At 30.7% G+C, this 20,209-nt stretch overlaps 2 protein-coding genes across 5 annotated transcripts; one reads left to right on the top strand and one right to left on the bottom strand.

Moving 5' to 3' along the window:
* The first annotated feature begins 9,823 nt into the window (after positions 1-9,823).
* On the top strand, positions 9,824-14,152 carry LOC107614164 (uncharacterized). The gene is made up of 4 exons (XM_016316394.3): positions 9,824-10,075; positions 11,869-11,991; positions 12,801-12,920; positions 13,792-14,152. Exons 1-4 carry the CDS (start codon positions 10,039-10,041, stop codon positions 13,854-13,856), a joined length of 345 nt encoding a protein of 114 aa, XP_016171880.1. The 5' UTR covers positions 9,824-10,038; the 3' UTR covers positions 13,857-14,152.
* A 740-nt stretch (positions 14,153-14,892) lies between these two features.
* On the bottom strand, positions 14,893-19,128 carry POLD3 (DNA-directed DNA polymerase). Of its 4 annotated transcripts, none has more exons than XM_016316333.3 (8): positions 18,792-19,128; positions 18,485-18,540; positions 18,252-18,376; positions 17,442-17,601; positions 16,743-17,161; positions 16,129-16,614; positions 15,704-15,806; positions 14,893-15,217 (listed from the first exon to the last, which is right to left on the bottom strand). In XM_016316333.3, the coding sequence occupies exons 1-8, from the start codon at positions 18,858-18,860 to the stop codon at positions 15,100-15,102; spliced, it is 1,536 nt and encodes a 511-aa protein (XP_016171819.1). In that variant the 5' UTR covers positions 18,861-19,128; the 3' UTR covers positions 14,893-15,099. The 4 variants fall into 4 exon arrangements, with proteins under 4 accessions (XP_016171819.1, XP_016171817.1, XP_016171818.1 ...); XM_016316331.3 differs by having other exon boundaries at positions 14,893-15,223; XM_016316332.3 differs by having other exon boundaries at positions 14,893-15,223; positions 16,129-16,611; positions 18,792-19,087.
* Between the last annotated feature and the right edge of the window lie 1,081 nt (positions 19,129-20,209).

A 20,209-nucleotide genomic window follows, 5' to 3' on the forward strand; every position in this document is an offset into this window, starting at 1 on the left:
AAAGAATGCTTATTGTTGATGCCTTCCAGCCTTAATAGGATGTGTTGTTTTTTCTTGAAAATGTTTCTAAAGACCTCTTTGTTCCATATCTTTGCCTTCTCAATGAAACCTATTATATTATGTAAGAAATCGTTTTCTTCCAACCAGCTATTTTTAACCAAATTGTTGTAGTCTTCATGTAGAACTCACGGAGCAAGGAAGTTGAAAGGTTTAGGTTCTTTATCCCTGTAGGCCAAACAAAAATCCAACAAAATGGGAAAATTATCTGAATTTAGCTTGGGTAAGTGCTTAACACCCATATCTGGAAAAACATCAGAAAACTTAACATTACCTAAGAAACGGTCAAGTCTTCCCTTTGTGTTACCCCTTTGCCAAGTGAAAGGGGGTCCAATAAAGCCTAAATCTTTAAGATCACAATAAATTAAACAATCGTTAAATTTAAGTGTCGAGAGATAGGTTAGAGGATCCTCCTGTGTCATTTAGGGAGAGAATAGAGTTGAAGTCCCCTCCTAGTCACCAAGGACCACTTAAATTAGTGGCAATATCTTTTAACTTGGTCCAAAGCTCGTTCTGTTCCCCCACCTTTGGACTTCCATAAACCGCTGTATAGAACCAAGGATCGCTATTTTGCCACTGGACTTCAAGGTGAATAAATTGCCTATGAATGAGCAGCGATTTTATATTCCACGAATTTTGTTTCCAGAGACACCAAATAGCCCCCGGAATATCCTTCTGCATCACTAATGCACCAAGAGTCAAACTCCAATTTCCTAATAATTGATTCAGCTTTCGAACCTGAGACATGGGTTTCCAACAAAACACAGAAATCAGTTTTATATATGATCCTAAGGTCATTAACAATAGATTTGAAGCCTTTAGCCGAGGCTCCTCGACAATTCCAAATTAAAATATTCATAGATGACAATAAAACAAGAAAAAATTAAAGTCACGGGATATAGAAAACCAAAAACTCCCTGGTTCAGAGAAGCTCAGTCTAGGCTTCCATGTCCTTTGGTTCCTCAACCTTCCTAGCTGCATTTTCATTGATAGCAGATTCTTCAATTTTATACATATCAATAGCCATTCTATTAGCTTCACTGCTCGTGTCCTCATCTTCTGGCAGTTTATCCTTGTAATATTCGTTGCCTTGTGTTGAAATTCCTCCACCCATGATTTTCGTAATAAGAGCATCTAATATTGCGTTGTTAGAACCATTTGTAGGAATATAGTTTCCTTATTTGTGGCTTAGGTAGACTTCCTTGGCCATTCTATTGAACTGCCTCTAGTATTCCTGATGTCTTTGTTCTTGATCTTTTTTGTTGGTCTCGTATGAGTGTTGGCTGGCTTCCGCAATAATGATAGCTTTCTGTTTGTTTTGATTATTGCTCCATGGATTCAGATTATCCTAGTTCTGTTTTTTGTGATTTTCTGTTCCTTTTGTGTTCTTGTTTGGAGGGTTTGACTTTGGTGCTCCTTTTTTGCTTTGATTTTTGGTGTCCATCCTATCATGAGACTGATTTACTTTAGGAAACCCCTCTTTCTTCTGTACTCTACTCTTTTGACTTGCCTGATTGATGTTACCTTTACTTTCTTCTCTTGCCTGATCTTCCTCCACTCCCTGTAGAGCGTCAAATCTGGTATGCCTTTTTTATTCTCTTCATTTATATTTTTTGATCCTTATTTGTATCTTTTTGGAGGCTTTTTGACAACCATCCACGGGCCATAAGGACTTTCCTCATAAATATCAGATTTTATTCCTAGAATTTTGGCTCCTGATTATTGTTTGTTACTATTATTAGTAATACTACCCTCTGATTCTGTTAATCCCTGAAGATCCGTAATATTAATATCTTTCCTGATTTGGTTATCCTGGTCTTTCCGAGTTGTCTGATTCTGTGCTGCGGTTGTATCGTTGGTGTTCCGGTCGTTCTGATGTGTCATTGCTGTCTGATTCTGGCTGTTCTCCGTAGCATTCTTTGCTGTTTTAGGACATCCATCACTCTTGTGACCATATCTTCCACATTTGAAGCAGATTTGGTGAAGACCTTCGTATTTAAGCCCAAATTCTTTTTCCAAAGCTGTGAATGTTGGCACCAATTTTTTTCTCAGATCAATTTTTACGCAAATACGAGCAAATTTATTCCTTGAATGTATAAATGTGTGTTCATCCACTTTTAACATTGTTCCAAGCATTTTTTCTACTTTCCATAGAAAATACCTATTATACAATTCTGCTAGAAGATTAGGTATTCTTACCCAAACTGCTATTTTCTGGATCTCGCCTTCCTGAGGATAAACAGGGATCTCCATCTTTGCACCAAAAGGTAGTGATCAGCAATCATCCAGGGACCCTCGAATAAGGCATGAGAATAGTCCTCCTGGCTCGAGAAACGAATTAGGAAGTAACCCCCACAAGATCCATTATTCGAACTTCTTTTTTTGTCCATCTCCTATTTATCCATCTCTCCATTGTTTGAAGATTCAGACTCTTTCCTAGAGGTTTGATGATGAGTGCTTGCTTCTATGGCCTACATCATTCATCATAATCTTCTAGAGAAACATCTATAACTGGATTGGGAGTGAAGGGAGTCTGCTGGCTCTCCATATGCTCCGTGGGATCTTCACCGAAGATGTAATCTTCAGTGACCATCTCTACAATTTCATATGGGTTCAGCTTATCCAAACCATCACTCATAAGCCTATCCTTATAAGAAGGTTTATTGCTGGTTGTTGCAACATTATCAACCTGTATCTCTCCTATAGGTGTACCTTTTGATTCCTCTATAGCAAATTCTAGTGCCTCTTCTTCTTAGGTAACCTCTATAGTGCTTTTTTATAGCTTTTTGTTGTTTATTTTTACTTTTTTGTGCTCCTTTCTACCTGATCCTCTTCTTTTGGTGATCTTTTTTCAGGTTCAGGGCTACTTGTTGCTGCATTCAAAGAGAGCATTTTTTTAAAAAAAAAACTTTACTCTTAATAAAAAATAAATTAACTTAAAAAAATAATGTGATTAAAAATAAAATGTAAAAAATAATTAAATAATGATCTACCGTAAAAATTTGATATTATTGAATAATAAAATTAAAAATAAAATTTAATTAAATTAAACATTAAAAAATTTTGATATATTAGAGTACAATTTATATTTTATTATATATATCATTTTTTTCGCAAATTTATGTACTAGTCATTCTATAAACATTTCATGATAACTAAAAACCTTTAAGAGTAAAATTATAAAAAAAAATAATTTATTTAGAATGAAAGTAATGTGATTAAGTGTAATTTACTTAGATGTGATTAAAAAATAATTGAATAATATATACAGTAAAAAATTGATATTATAGAAGGATAAAATTAAAATTTATTTCTATATATCGTTTTTGTCTCCAACGTTTTCATCCTATTTAAATCTCTAACGTTTTAAAATCGTCTCAATTTTGTCCCGCCGTCAATTCTATTAACGGATCCCTAACGGCATGACAACATTGAGTCAATTTTGAAATATTAGAAACTTAAATAGGATGATTGAAACGTTAAGAGATAACTTTATAACTTATCCCAAACATTAGGAACAAAAACGATACTTTACCTTTGTAAATTATAATTATGCATTTTTTTGGCAAAACTTTACTAGGTGACGTGGATATTCTTTATGAGCATGATTTTGACTCGTGTTTACTTTAAAATCATATTAGAATCCGTTTGCTTAGTGAAGTTCGATTAATGATTTACACAGCATAAGCACCACTTGATGTTTTCCCCCTTTCTATCTTTTTCTGAGTTTGTTAGAATATAATAATTCCTCATTATTGATCCATTATTACTGAACCACATCATCATGATGATTCCATCTTCATCCTTCATAACATGCAATCAACTTCAATCGCGACTAGAACATGGACACATGCATGGTGCATATGAAAGTGATGGTTCTCTTTTCATGGTGAAGCTAAGGATGGACATATATAAAAGTGCTACAATTGATTTCATGTATGTTTGTTTATGAATATTGAGCAACGTGAGTGTTGTCTCAAAAGGATTCAGAGGCTACTAATTGAATTACAAGTAGAGTTGGCGGCTAAAACGTAAAAAATGCAAAATGCTCTGAGATATTTCATCAACAGTAAAATGTGCATTTGCCAGTTCAAGCAAATTAAAGCGGATAGCCTATTACGCAAAAGGAACTACTTTGGATAAATATGCTAAAAATATTTTTTTTAGATATTTTTTAATAATTAAAATTTAACATATATAATTAATTAAAATATATTATTTTTATTAAAATTAGACTAGACAAATTAGTTTAATCGAAAAATTAATAAATTAAATTTTAAATCGATTTAAATTAATTTTTTTTATAAAAAATAATTATAATATTTTTATTATAAAAAATTATAAAAATACTTTAATTTTATATATATATATTTATTGATTTTAAAAATTCTAAATTCTAAATTTATGACGGTAGAAAAGAAAAAGATTAGAATTTAGGATTCTCAAAATTAATTTATATAATATGAATATTTTAGTTATTTTCTATAATAAGAGTATTAAAGTTATTTTTTATAAAAAAATAATATTAATTTAGACCAATTCAAAATTTAATTTACTATTTCTCGGTCAAATTAATTTGTTTGAACTAATTTTAATAAAATAATACAATTTAATCAATTATATATATTAAATTTTAATTATTAAAAAACATCTTAAACAAAAAAATATTTTAAACGTCTTTATCTCAATCCCTCCCTTGCACAAATCTATCACTATTTATTAGCCTTTGGCTCCTTTCTTATATTCTTACAAGATACATTTTCTAGCTTTCTTCTATGAATTGAATAGCAAGTGTTGATATATAGACAAGGCAACCAAAGACTTTGTTGGCTTAGATACCTACAATATATGTTGATATTTATTATTATGCCATTTTGAAGCAATTAAACTCTCTTCTAACTTTAAGGGGAGAAATCGTGAGAGATGAATAATAAAGAATAAGAACTTCTTATATTAGTTAGTTGTATAAGGAGAGTTCTAACTAACTGAATCCAGCTAAATATCTAACATTTCTAACTGCCTAACAAACTCTATCATGAAATTAGTCCACATGGTTAAATATGCTAACACCTAAAATATCTTAACGCTAAGTGCTTCAACTACGTGAATACAAAGAAAATTGTCTATTGTATATTAGTAATTTCAATATAAAAACAACTCTCTAATAAATGTTCTTAAAATTGTATACCTTTCAATATTAAAATATACGTCATTCAACTAATGAATAATAACAATAAAATCTATTATATATTGATAATTTTAAAGGAAAAGAATCACTGATATATCTATTGTTAAAATAATTCTATATCTTACTATCTTACCATATTAGAATGTATGTTCATATGAATAGATGACATTGTAGATATGCTAATTTTTTTAATGTTATCACTTTACTTAAATTAATAATTATTCTTTCGACAAAGAAAAAGCAATTAGATAATAAGATATGTAATCGAATCTTAACTCTCATTTAAAATATCAGCTTCAACAAAGTTTGATTCTAACATATTAAAAACATGAAAAGAAAAATTAAAGCAAAAGTTAAGCTCGCCTTCTAAGTTCTAATACATGCTTGATGATCCTTTGTTATCTAGTTTTCACAACCTAAGTTAATCTTGAAATCTACTACTTCTACTACTATCATAAAGGGTTGAGGTACTTTAACTACCGTTTTTTTTTTCACATTTTTATTTTATTTTATCAGAAATTTTTTAGGCCAACAGTTTTTAGTAATTTTAATCAATATTTGACTAGCATAGATACCAAGTTATCTTTAATAAATAAATTTTATTAATTTATATGTATACATTTTTATAAATATAACTACAAATTATATTAATTTACGTGTTCAAATTCTAATAAATATAAGTATAAATTATATATTTTTATGTGCAAATTTTTTGTAAATATGAATATAAAATGCAAATTTTTATTGAGTAATTACTGATTCAAACAAAGTGAGTTCTACCCAACCCCTTTTAAATTAATATGTAAATTACTATTTATGACATGTCATATGTTAATTGGATGTTTAGTTTTAGTTTAAGTTAATTTAACTCAATAAGAGTTAACATCTTAACTAAAGTTGGACTATTTTATAATTAAATATTTTTTTAAGATGAATGATTAAATAATTTTTATAAATATTAAAAAATAAATTTATATGTTTTTACATTTTATAAAAAAAAAAGAAATCCTAAATTTATATGTATGCATTTTTAAGACGAGGGGAACTCGACTAGCATTTCCTATAAAAAATGAGAAAATAATCGGAGAAATTCAATTGAAATTGTACTTATGTTTCTTATGAATGATCAATATTGGGGGCAATTACAATCAATTCCAACTTCGATATATGTGACAAAAATTAGTGAACATCTGTCTCGCTTTCTTTTCTTCCTTTTCTCTCTTTTCTTGTACCAAATAATGAACGGCGGATGGATGAAAGCACTGTATCAAATATGTGCACAGCGGCGACGCTGCTACAAGCAGCAGCAGCGTGCTTGTGACGATAGCAGCAGTGATGATTTGGAGATAGGCGACAGCGATAGAATGGGAGAGAAGTTATAAAGAAATTAGGGTTCAATATCTGAAAGTATGATTTGGGGAAAAAGCAAAGATTCAGTTTTTAGTATTTTAGTAAATTATACAATTACCCATTTTGGGTTATAATTTAATTTCAAAATAATTTAACTATAGTTAACATAACAATCAATTAAAGAGTGACATGTCATAGAGAGTAATTTATATGTTGATTTAGAAGGGGTTGAGTAGAACTCACCTTCAAACAAATGATAATATTTACTAGTCATGTGTTGTTATTTTATTTCTATTATATTTTTATTGTTTCTCTTTTTACTATACACATATAATTATTTTCCACTAACAATCACATAAAAAGCACTTATATATTATCACATATATATGATACAAAATTAACTGGCACTATTATTTTATAACTATAAAAAATGTAAAACATTTTTTTTTAAAAAAAAAGGAACAAGATGGCCATAGTAATACCTATATCAAGACGTTAGTTTTAATAATAGTATTAGCCATTTCTATGTTTATACTGACTAAGGTCATCTTTACCTTAATTAGCAAGGGCTTAAATTTTAGAAAGTGGTTAAAAATTAATTTCACAGTAAAAAGAATATTAAAATAAAAATATTAAAACAACAAAAATTTATATATAATTTATTAAAAAAAAATTTGAAGTTTGGGGATATGGCCCTCCTTCCTTCAATAAGGCTCCGCCATGCTATTAATTAGGATCTAGAATAGTTGGCTAAAACTATAAATATTTAGTTAATATGTGTTCTAAAATATATATTAAGGTTATTAATTAAAAAATTATTATGAAAAGTATGCAAAATTTAAATTTCAATATATTTATTAATAAAACTAAAATTCATTAATAATAATAATTTTAGAATCAATCCCGCTACGTTATCAACAACATTTCTGTCAACTTCTGCCAATTCTTATTTATAACTGTGTTTAATGGAAGTGTCTTTGTGGATGTATCTAATAAAAATATTTTTTTATAACTGTGTTTAATAGAAGTGTCTTTATAAATATATTTTTTAGATATATCTCTTTATATATGTATTTAAAATATAATAATTAGTTATTATTGACAATAAATTAGTAGATAATATGTTAACTAAGCTCATATATTAAAACAATAAAACTAACTTTAATGTTTCAAGTTTCTATAAACAATATCAACCGATGTACTTTTCTTCACGGTAGGTCCAATTTTTTTAAAAGAAAAAGAAAAAACAATTCCATGTACTGATTGATGTAAACCTTGGTTAGAGAAATTTCGCACATGTATGTTGCTTGATAAGGGTAATTTGTAGCTGCATACGAATCATAAAAAGTCTCCATTCAGAGTGTGTGTTTGTGTTTTTTTTTTTAATGTCCTTTATTATTAAAAACTTAAAACATTTATTTTTTACGAAAAATTCTTTTTATATTTAAAATAATATCTTTACAGTACTTTTTAAAAAAAAAACAAATTAAGTTATCATTTAAAAGAAATCGTGTAGTTTGCACACAACTATGGGATAATTAGTGGCCTACACACCAATGAGCTTGCCATTATTATAAATAATCAAAGTTGCTAAATGCTTCGTTGAGATTAAGAATAATATTTACTGAAAGGCATGAGGTCAAGAAATAAATAAATAATTGGGGATGACTCCTTTTCCCTATTTAAATTCCTAAGCACATCTACTTTTTAAAAAGCAATTTAATCATCATCATGATCATGCAAGTGTGTAATCTAATTCTCAACGAACAAACAAAGAGATCAAGGACATGAAAGAAATTCACTATGAACTCCATCGTAGTTCTCCTAGCAAAGGGTTGGAGCATTGTCATGAAAGAAATTCACTATTTTCTTTTTGGACTGGACAGATAGTGTCTAATGCTATTATCCTAGCTACCTTCATTCAAGTTCCTCTGTTCTGAAAAATGTTAATTCACGTCTTCGGTGTAAAAAAAAATGTCACTGTTAATTCAAATGTAAGACAAAAAAAAAATGTATTAGTCATCTAGAATTTCTCTTTATATTACACTAAATATAAATGTAACGATAAAAATTAAAGGTTAACTACTTTGTAAGATATTGTAATTTAATTTAATTTAACTTTTATAGTTTAAGAATTTGCAATAAATTTTTTAGACAAAAATTTAAGAGTCAGCAATTTTAACTTATATTAATTAATATTTTTAGTCAATAATCTAATATTTTTAGCCTAGCAGTTCAATATTATCTTTTAACACATTTTTAAATATTGCCAATAAACTGTTAGCCAAAAAAATAAGTTATGCTTAACCAATTCTTTATTTGATATAAAACTTTTTAATTGAGTTCCTATCTTTTATTTTATTTATGATTAAATTCTTAATATAAAATATTTTTGGTTAGGTTTCTTTTGCTTAAAAATAAAAAAAATATTGTTTTAGTCTTAACATTTTATTTAAGTCTTAATTCTGTTTCTAATATTTACAACAACTTATTTTCATCTCAAATCTTTTATTTTGTTATATTTTTGTCATATAATCAAAATTTAAACTTTTTTTTCAAATTATTTTTCTTCTATTGTTATCTTTTGTTTTTTCTTTTATTCTTTTTCTACTTTCGTTACTAAATCGGTACAACTACTATCACAATTATAATTATCATGGCTACTAGAAAAAGATAATACTAAAAAAGAATTCCAAAAAATATAATTTTGATAAAAAAAATTATAACAAATAAAATATTTTAAATATTAAGAAATAAAATAGTATTTCTACATCTTAAATAAAAATTAGAAACAAATTCCTATGATTCTAAAAGTTTTTTTTTTTTGGGTGACTTTATGATTCTAAAAGTTTTAGTACAGTAAAAGTCCACCAAATTTTTAAATCAAAAGGTTTTAATAAAAAAGGATTTTATAATATCAAGACCCGGTTGCAAATATTTAAATTATATGATAATCGGAATTTGAGTGAAACCTAAAGAATTTAATATCCAGCAAATTTGGAGCAGATTAAACATATCTAAAAGATTTCAAATTGATTTTGAAAATAAAAATATTATGTATACATAAAAAATTAATAATTAAATAATTTATTTTATATTTATATATAAATATATATATTATTTTATATATTTTAATATATATTTTATAGAAATAATTAACTTTGTTTATACATGTATGATAAAGTTTTGAAATATAGTATAAAAGTAAAAATTGGATAAAGTGTGAATAAGCACTTAGGGTGTTGATTGATGCTAACGCTGATTCATTGATTACTGAGTGATTAGTGTTGGATTAACGTCACTACGACGTTTTTTGACTTTGCTATTGCCATCTCACCCTCTCTTTCAAATCACCCTCTCCCTTATTCTTCCTTCTTTCTTTCTCTCTCTCTCTCTCTCTCTCTCTCTCTCTCTCAAGCTTCTGCTGCCAACCAATCTCTGCAATGGGTTGTGCTGGATCCTCACAGTCCAAGCCTGATGGTTAGCATCATCCACTGTACCCCCCTTTTTTTTCTTTTTCTTATTTGCTTCCTTGGGTCTTGTTTTCATTTTTTATTTAATTTTTTCTGTGAGCTGAACTTTATCTTTTGCATTTGGTTCCGTTTTTGGTAAAGGCTTCGGTTAATTGATGACGGGTTGTGGTCAAAATCTATTCTTTCTTTCTTTCTTTCTTTCTTTCTTTCTTTCTGGGGATTTGTTTGCTGGGGATGATGTTGATCCTTATAATTGTGGAACCTCCCCAATCATTCTTCTTATCATGTTAATCACTCATCGAATAGTGAGTTTTAGTTGGTAAATATGAATAAAGAATTTCATGGCATAGTTCAGAGCTGCAAATTATTTATTTATTTTTTTTGTTTTGGGGCGGGGGGAGGGGGGGGGGGTTGGGGATGTGATTATGTGAAGTACATTTGTGTAAAGAAATGAAATTCATACCTTTTGATGATACTGTGAGCATTTTTTTTCCCTCTCCTATGGTATGGTTTTTGTTAACTCTGATTGTATCAAAATTGTTCCAAGCATTTCACATATCCGGTTAGCCGGTTTCAAGTTCGGATAAGCTGCGATAAAAGAAGAGATTTGTGTTTGGCTTTTGATAGCCAAAGTAAGATTCTGTGGAATTTCAATGAGAGGGATCAAACACAGAATTGTGCTATGGTCCTATGGCTCGAGTATAGTGTCAAATGAGAAAAGGAACGGTCGGCGAGAGAGTCGACCGACCTAGTGAGATAAAGCTTTGTTGTTAATCTGCTTGATTGTTTCTGAAGGTGTTCTTTTGTGTTAAACTCTAGATGGTGTTTAGATTTGCTTTAATTAGGTTCAGGTGATCTGTTTGGTCTATTTCTCTTTTTGGAAAATTTAGTCACTTAGTAAACAACTGTAGTTGGTTGTTGGTATTTAGTCACTTAATTGATTCCTTTGTGAATTGGGCAGTTAGAAAGGATAAAAACAAGTATCCAATTAGTTTAGTTCCCTTTTCCTTTGAAAATATGTTTTTTTCCCCCTTTTATTTTGAATCTTCAAGATTTTGGTTGAATCACTGTAATTTGGTGGACACATTTGAAACAGCTTGATGAAGTTTAGAGACCAAATACAGTTAAAACTTTTCCAGTATATTTATAAATTTATCTTTATTCCTTTAAATATATGGTCCCATGCAATTGACATTGAAAATGCTACCTTAGTTCCGAGGATCTGAATAAACATGATGATACTAAAAGTTTGTGTTTAATTTTCCTGTCTTGGAATAAGGAAGATAAGAAGCTGCAGCTTATATTTGAATATGCTATTTTCTAAGGCACATCAATTATCAATAGGACTTTCTCCGTATGATCTCTGCATTAAAGTATGTATCCACAAATAGATACATTCATATTGGAGCATTACAACATGATGGGGCCTTTTTTTCGTCTTTCGATAGTACCATCATCAATTGGTTCTGTAGTGATATTTGTTGATAGATAATAATACCATAAAGGGAAAAAGGTATTGTAGACTGATGATTAAGTAATATGTGAATTGAGGTGCACTCTCAGATTGTTGTTGTTTTCTGTTTCTAAGATTAAGTTGCGTATGTAAATCATGTAATTTCTTGTTATTCAATATTGTTAATACTTGCGGATAGAATTTTGATTCCATAATATACTCAAGTGTAAAATTACCATCCTAGTCCTAGAAGCTTGTTCTTGTTGCGAATTCTCTAGTGGTTTCAGCTTAAAGTTCAATATCAGTTTCCATTTGCACCAATATAAAATTGATGTATTTTATAACAGGGGCAATGAAAAAGATCCGGAAGCCTAAGCCTTGGAAGCATCCTCAGCCAATAACAAAGACTCAGCTAATACAACTGCGCGATGAGTTCTGGGACACAGCTCCCCACTACGGTGGCCGTAAAGGTATTACAAAAATTTGATAAGCTACTATATTTGGATTCTTTCAAGACTTACGCATAATGAAATGGGCTTAGTAAACACAAGTGGCCTAAATGGTTCTGCTAGGTTTTTGTTCATATCATGGTGAAATGAATGACGAAATGTGATTGAAGCGGGTTTATCCGAAGAAAATAGGTTCGCGCCTAAAGCTAATCAAGGAAAAATAGAAAATACTGCACTATTTTAGGAGCTCTATTTGATGTTAGTCACTCATGCATATAGGGTTTATGCGCTGTGGATTCTCTTGCTTTATACGTAGAACTCTGGCTGCCAAGGAACAGTAGATGGAATTATATACAAAATCGAGTTGACTCTGATGCTCGAGTATTGTCGAAAGAATCCAAATTAGAATTGCTACTTAGCTTAGCAATATGGAGATAAGATAAAAAAGGAAGAGTTACTTTTAGTTATTGTTCCCACAATGACTTTGCCAAAAGAATCCACATTAGAATTAACACTTAGCTCTATGGAGATAAGAAGATAGGCAGAGTTGCTTTTATTTATTGTTTCCACAATGGCTTTGCAACGTTTTAGTTATAGGAAACTATTGAAAGATGATGACGTCTTCAAGTGGAAATGCCAAGAATCATGGTATGTTTAAATAACAGCCATCTCTCGATAACATAATATAATAACTCCAATTCCGAAAAGAAAGTTAATATCATATGAGTATACAAGTCTGGTCAAAATCATTTTGTTTTGTTTCATGTATGAATAAATATGTTAGTTTTTTCAAGTTAATTGAAGTGCATATTCTGTTTTCTGGATGCTAGAGATTTGGGATGCTCTTCGAGCTGCTGCTGAGGCTGATCTAACTTTAGCACAAGCGATTGTGGATAGTGCCGGGGTTATTGTCCAGAGTTCGGATTTGACAGTATGCTATGACGAAAGAGGTAATCTATTTCCTATTGAAATCACTTATTTTATCTTGTTATTGAACAAAATTTTAAAAGTAGAAGGCGACCAGAAAATAGTTAAATGATTAGAGAGTCTTGCTTTTAAAGTTAAAATTGTAAATTATTAGAATCCAAATATCTTTTGTGGAGCTTCCAACAGCACTACCATACTTTTTTGTAATAATTATCCAACTGTGTGGTCCAACCTTACTCTTATCATGTGACATCCACCTTTATGATGTGGATTACTATTGAGTGAGTACATTGCCTGTTGTTGTTGACAGCTAGTTCACCCCACCACCATCACGTTTTTTCACCCAATCATGCTACATGTATATCAAAAATTAACTACCAAATCAGCCACCTATATAGAATATATGTTGAAATACAAAATATACATTAAAAATGAGTTAGACAATATATGGATACACAAATACAGTGACTGATTTTTTAGGTACACGTAGCATTGTTATTTTTCATCCTAGTTGCCCTGTCATATAAACATACAACATGCTTATGAAATATGAAATATGAAGTGTACATATATGCTACAAAATTCCCGCAAATACTGAATTTATTTTATGAAGGGTGGCATGTCTAATCCTTGCCCAAATTCATCGTTATCGACAACGAAGCTTTCCCAGTTGAATGGTTGCCTTAGTGTTCTATCATCAATCATATTTATTTATTTTTGTCAACCAAAAAGAGGGAAATTGTACTCTGGATCTAGTGTTCTTCATTATGCAGCTATGAGATTACCTTTTATTAGCAGTATTTTTTTTTCCCTTAAATGAAAATACCCAAAAATAAAAGAAAGAAAATTTATTTGTTTTGTTTTGATTGTTGCTTGTATATACTTGTTTTGCAGGAGCAAAGTATGAGCTACCAAAGTATGTATTGAGTGAGCCAACTAACCTGATTCGGGACAGTTAAATAACAGACATTATAAATAGTAACATTGAATGATGAGAAAGCTATATTGTAAATCAATGTATATTATGATCATCTCATTGATTTGGTAACTTTGCATAGAGTAGTAGCAACTGTTATTTTCCCTTTCCAACTGCAACTCACCTTTGACAACTGTCTGCTTTTATGTTTCCTCAATCAATTGAGCAAATCTCTTTAAGTCTGTTCCCTATTTAGCTGACTACTATGCTTTGCTAAATACGGCTCCATTATTTATTTTCCATCAAAGATTAATGAAATGGACATGGCAATTCTGATTACATGCTTGATTAGAATATAGAACTTCTCAATTGAGATTTTGATTTGCACTTTCCATAAGATGTTGTATAAAGGGCTATTTACACTATAATGCAAAAATACTGAACAAAATATGACTACGCTTAGCATGTTAATGGTTAACTTGTGTAATCAAATTGTTGGATTGGTAAGTGTAATACTAAATGCACTAATAGAAAAACTAAAAAAAAAAAAAAAAAAAATAAGAGGTTAATTGGGAATTTAGGCTACCATGCAATAAATATATTTTCACCAAGATTTTTCTTCTACGTATTCAACTTGTTATATTTGCAGTGTTATACCGATTACCGATATAAGCTCATGAAAAAAAATTCAGGCCAATTAAATCAGTGAAGTCACTAACAAATTGTCAAACTAATAACAAGATGATCAACTAAGATCTAATGTGGTTTCTCTAGCTTGACCAATTTGTAAATCGAATACCTCATGAAATTCAAGAATGACCAATTTGTATCATTGTAAAAAGACATCAAAAGCTTCTATTCTCAATTAGATTCACATTTTTTTTTCTCATTGAGCATTTGTGCACAGTTCAAGTGAAGATGCAGCTTAACTTTTTTTGACTGGTATTCTGCTTTTGCTTTATTGCACAATAGAATGATCCATTCTAACTGGCATAGCCTCGTATTGAAAAGGCATCTATGGTTTCCTCAAGAAGCCTTAAGAGTTGGCACTTCACAGTGGTTAAGACAAGAGGAGGATGTGAGAACAAATGAACAATATTAGAATGCGAGTGCTCAAGGAAAACATACAGATAAATGTATTTCAACTGCCTTGAAAACTTCCATGATAGTAAAAATATCTACACAATCCAAAACCCTCACTCACATCATTACTGTACTATCAGCAGCACTAATGGATCATACAGCTTAAACCATTGTCTCCACAATCCTGTAATTCTATCTTGATCTCAAACTCTCTTGAAGAATGAAAGTATATTGCCCTGTTTGGGATCCTTGTTTACCGTTTTCTTGCTTCCTTTTCCAGTGGTATTCACCACAGCTGGAGTCTTCTTAGTTGCCGGGCCACTGGAACTTCACACCAGTGAATACAAGGTTAGTCACAATTAAGAAGCTTGAACGACAAGGCAGTAAACGACTAAAAGTAATCAAGCTTAACAATCTACTTTATTAAATATCTTAAAAGTAATTAGTCCAAATTATTTTCAACACAACCACAAAATAAACAGGCTGTGTTTTTCTAATAGGTTCCATGTTTTATGTAAAAAGCTTCAAGCACACACAACTTAGCTGCACTAGATTCAAGCACAAATCTCCATAACGTTTAGCGTTAGTTCAATAAACTCAGTTCAAATTTTAATATCACAATCACAATTTTTTCTTGGAAGACCTTGAAAGTTGAAATATCAGAAATTCATTGTGGGGTGCAAGGAAGAGCCTAAGTGGCACTGTTATAGTGCTTAGAGGGCAACTGATTCTTTTCAGTGTTGCCTGTTACCAGTCATTTTGTTCAAATGCTAGAAATATAAGGAATTAAAGATGAATAGCACTAACCTGTTGACAGAATTGGTAGATACATTATTCTCAGATTTCTTTGTTGCAACCTTATCAGCTTTCTTCGCTTCTGTTTCCTCCCCTTCCCAGACTACTTCAGTTACTGGAGAGAAATAAATAAAATAAAATACAACAGAAAAAAAATGTAACATAAAAGACTTGTTTCCTGAGAATTGCTAAATTACTTGACATAGTTCACCCCAAGATCATACAAATAAAGTTTAAATGAAATTGATACTTAATGAAGTTGTAAAGGCAGATAAGTTGCTGTTCAAAAAAGATTCAAAGGTGGATAGTTGATCTTTAATAAAGAACAAAGTTCAAAAGAGAAGTTCCAAAGAAATCTATTATATTCATAGAAAAGTTAGCACATAATCTTTAAAGCAAATTGGGGATATGAAAACTGCTTTACAAAAGATAGATACCTTCTCTCCCTCGTTCATCAATTCTGGTCTTCATCACTTTTCTCCTCTTCGGTGAACCAGGTGCAGCATTCTTTGTACTATCTTTATTAACAGAAATATCAGGAGCACAACTCTGTGGCTTCTCACTAGATGATTTACCATTATTTGTGCATTTGTTGATAACCGATAACTCTTCCTGGAAAGGTTGGTTGGCTTTTTCATCAGATGATTTTTCTTCCTTAGCCATTGGTTTATTTTCTCTCTTTGTATCAGAATTTAAGGTGGCTTTCTCCGATGACTTGTTATCCTTTTGTTTAGAATCTTGAGATGATTGCTTCTTTGGCAATTCTGGTGATGATAAACTGACAACATCTTCATCTTCATCCGAGAAGTCAAAGACAACCCTCCTTTTCCTATTGGATGATCGCCTTACTGTGACATCTTGATTATCATCATCACCACTGCCATCTGCTTCACGAGCGCTAGCTTGGGCATCTTCAGTAGCTACTGAAACATTTGAGTGTAAATAAATATAATGGAGACAATATTAACTTTTATATTACTATTACTTTCCTATTAAAATTAAAATCACCAAGAAAATTGTGAAAATCTAAAATATTGCAATTGATACCAACCACTATGATTCGAAACTGCGTTACTACTTTCTACTGGCAGGGAGCTAGGCTTGGGTTTTGCAGATGCACGACCCCAAAAGCTTGCCAATGAACCACCAGTAGAAGAACCACTTTTATCAGATTGTGCTTTCTTTTTTCCTGCAGGCACTACCTTTTCTTTGTCTTCACTGGGTTTGTTAACCTGATCATGAACTCCTGTACTCCCTGTACCATTGCTTTCACTCTTTACATCTTTCACCACATCCTCTGACTTGAGATCAGCTCTGGGAATTGTATCGTGTGCTATATTTTTTTGAGGTTGCAGAACATTCATCTTTGTTTGTCCTATGCCTACTGAAGCTTTTGTCAGTGGAGTTGCAGCAACCACTGGCATGCCATCTACATTTCGTTGAACAAAAGAACTAGATATGCCACAGAACCTGAGAAATATGTTGGTTAGCATCGTGATGAAAATAGAAAATTCTACAACTGCTACTGTACAGCACACTATTTGTTGATTGAGCTAGCATGACATTTTATGTCTCCATGCATAATCATATGAAATATGTATGCAAATATTAAATGAAAATAGAAAATTGACTGAAATTAGAAATTAACAAACTCAAGATAACTAAATACTTTCAACCTCTCACTGCACCATCAGACACGCTAAACAAATGCTTCTGTACTGTATAGAAATTTTGAGGGCATCGAACCTACCTGTTATCTCTCAAGCAATTGTCAACTGACCATGGCTGCTTGAAGAGCTCCTCCGCTTGAATAAATTCTGCATTCCAAAGCACAGCCGGGTCCTTTGGGATGCTAGCTTGCACACTGTATACCTGAATTGAGCAATTGCCATCAAATTCTTGCTGTGCTTCTGCATAAGAGTGGGAAAAGATTAATGTATGTATGTATGTATTCCTAACCCCTGATGTACACAACCGATAGGCCACTTCATATCAAACAACCACAATCAAACACTTTCTGATCATACAACCAGTGAAAGCTCTTGATAAGAACTAACCATTTATTCCATTATATGCAAAACTGAGAGTGCAGGTCATACCAAATGTTGTGTAAGAGAATCACCAAATAGATTCAAATTGGGTTGAATAAGACACTAAATAACAACCCCTGTTTCGCAAGAGTTTAAGGAAACACAAATTAATGCAGGTTCTGTTTGTTTCAAGACTGGCCTTTAAAGCCTGATATCTTAAAGATTAATCACACGAGAGTAAGCTAAGCAGCTAAACAGCAATGAACGAAAATCATAATGGATCCAAGGTTTTATAATCAGAATTTGAGAACTAAGACACAGAACAAGAAATAGTTATGACACAATGAAAATCTCTTACTGAAAGGGTGCCGCAGTGAAAACATTAACCAATATGGAGTAGTTAAATTTGGTTCTTATATCCTCTCCTTTTCTAACAAATTCCTATAACGAAGATGAAATCACAGAATGTAAAACACTCTAGCATACTGATTAATTACTTCTTGGTTCAGAAAACCATCATAGAATAGTACCTGCTAGCTTTGGGCCAGTAACAAGCCTTATGTGGTAACTTGGGTGGCTGCCCTTTAACCAGCCAGACAAAGCATAAACAACCTCCAATCCACCATCATGCTTTTCAACAAACTCCTGAAGCAACCTTTAAAAAAAAATAACTGCTCATAAAATCATAGCATTATTTTTTGGGGAGGGAAAAGCAAAAAATTTAAGGCAATTTTTTTTCTTTTGAGGGGGCGTTAAATTTTACCTCTTTGCCTCATTGGAAGATATCATGTAATTGCGACTGAGCCACTTATATGAAACCTGAAAAGTACGCAACACCCTATCGAATCAAAATTTGCCACTAAAACGAAACAAAATTGGGAATAAAAAGACGCGAAATTTGTTTGACCCACAAGAAAAACCCTCCGAAATTCAAATCCAGAGAAAAAAATAACGAATTTAAGATTTCTCAAAGGAAAAAAAAACAAATGGTAAGTGTGAAGTTGCTTAAATTAACAGAGAATCAGAGAAAATGGGGGAAAACTAAAAGGAATGAGAAAGAGAGAATATACCACTTGAAGTTTATCGGAGACGAGGGATTCGATCTCTTCGACCAAAGCTAGGGTTTGGGTTTGCGCCATAGGGAGAGAACGATTACGAATTGTTAGAGAAGAAGGTTTTCGCGGTTTTTGGTTTCTAGTTTTCTACTCTTTTCCCTCTGCTTCGGATTCCAATTAGAAATACCTCACACTCTCATCGTTTTCCCGCCAAATGATGTTCCTTTGCCCTACACATATACATATTCACGATTGGCAAGAATTTCTGATAAAATCAAATAGTTTGTTAATATGAATGGGAAGTGGGTAACAATGTAGTTGGATACATAAATTAAACACTTAAACTGGTTCCACTAGATTTTAACAATATAGTTAATTTTTAAAATCATGATGCTATGGATAAAAAAAAAAAAAAAGTAGTATATAAGACAAATTTTATGAGATAAATTATAATATCAAATAAATAATTAAAACAAATAAAAATAAAAATTATTAATTAATTAAAATTTATATACAAATTTAATAATTTTAATAACTTATATACCAATTACCAATAGAACTTGTTAAATTTTTAATAGTAAGTCATCAAAATAAAAAACTCAATAATAATTATAATTGTCATTTTATTAAAAATATATTTTAGAGGTTATAATTAATGTGTTTGTAATTTTATAAAAAAAAATACATTAATTGTTGAATGATCTTATCAATATACATTAAAAGCTTTATTAATAGAATATTCCTTAGAATATTGTACCAACTTTAATAATGTAAAGGAGTTTTAAAATTCCAAACAATACAGGAATATGGAATTGGGCTCCCAAAAGGAGATAGAATGAACAAGTTAAGTTTTAAGGTGGTTTTAAAGTTATACTCAAAATTTAAAGTGGTCATTGAAATTAATAATTAGTTAGTTACTTAAATTTGTCTTTAAAATTACACTTCAGAAGATCAAAACTATTAAAGCACTTTCCGTTTATTGCTTGCCATTAAAAAACTAAACTGGACTGATTTTTACCACATTGGTATCGTAATGATTAGATAATGTATCCCGCTAAGAAGTTAATGGAGTATTTGTACAATGTGTACAATAAACTATTTATTTGGCTCAATATGAGTTAAAAAATGAACATCCAAAGTAAAATACTACTAATTTCTCAAACACAATACACACATACTATCCAGAATAATCATTCAGGTACCAGAGATAATAAACATCTAATATCCTACTACTGAATCAAACATTTCTATATCCCCATTGTATACGTTGTATACATTGTATAGATACTCCATTGACTCCCTATACTTCCTCTTAGATAATATGATGGAAAAAAACTTTATTTTTTTAATTTGGTCTCTTTTCTCACTTTTAAAACCCTAATATCTAAATTATCTTTAAATTATATTCAAACCTAAATCTACGGGTATCAAAA

The sequence above is a fragment of the Arachis ipaensis genome, chromosome B8 (genome assembly GCF_059453495.1).
Source record: "Arachis ipaensis isolate K30076 ecotype BB chromosome B8, ASM5945349v1, whole genome shotgun sequence".
Lineage (NCBI taxonomy): Eukaryota > Viridiplantae > Streptophyta > Magnoliopsida > Fabales > Fabaceae > Arachis > Arachis ipaensis.

What these genes read in the sequence shown, in the direction of transcription:
- LOC107614164 (XM_016316394.3), top strand. Translation starts at nt 10,039, where the DNA reads ATGGGTTGTGCTGGATCCTCACAGTCCAAGCCTGATG. An exon ending in CTCACAGTCCAAGCCTGATG is followed by an intron (nt 10,076 to 11,868) that starts GTTAGCATCATC and finishes ATTTTATAACAG; the next exon opens with GGGCAATGAAAAAGATCCGG. An exon ending in AGTATGCTATGACGAAAGAG is followed by an intron (nt 12,921 to 13,791) that starts GTAATCTATTTC and finishes CTTGTTTTGCAG; the next exon opens with GAGCAAAGTATGAGCTACCA.
- POLD3 (XM_016316331.3), bottom strand. Translation starts at nt 18,860, where the DNA reads ATGGCGCAAACCCAAACCCTAGCTTTGGTCGAAGAGATCGAATCCCTC. An exon ending in TCTCCGATAAACTTCAAGTG is followed by an intron (nt 18,541 to 18,791) that starts GTATATTCTCTC and finishes CGTACTTTTCAG; the next exon opens with GTTTCATATAAGTGGCTCAG. An exon ending in TCTACCAATTCTGTCAACAG is followed by an intron (nt 15,224 to 15,703) that starts GTTAGTGCTATT and finishes ACTGGTGTGAAG; the next exon opens with TTCCAGTGGCCCGGCAACTA.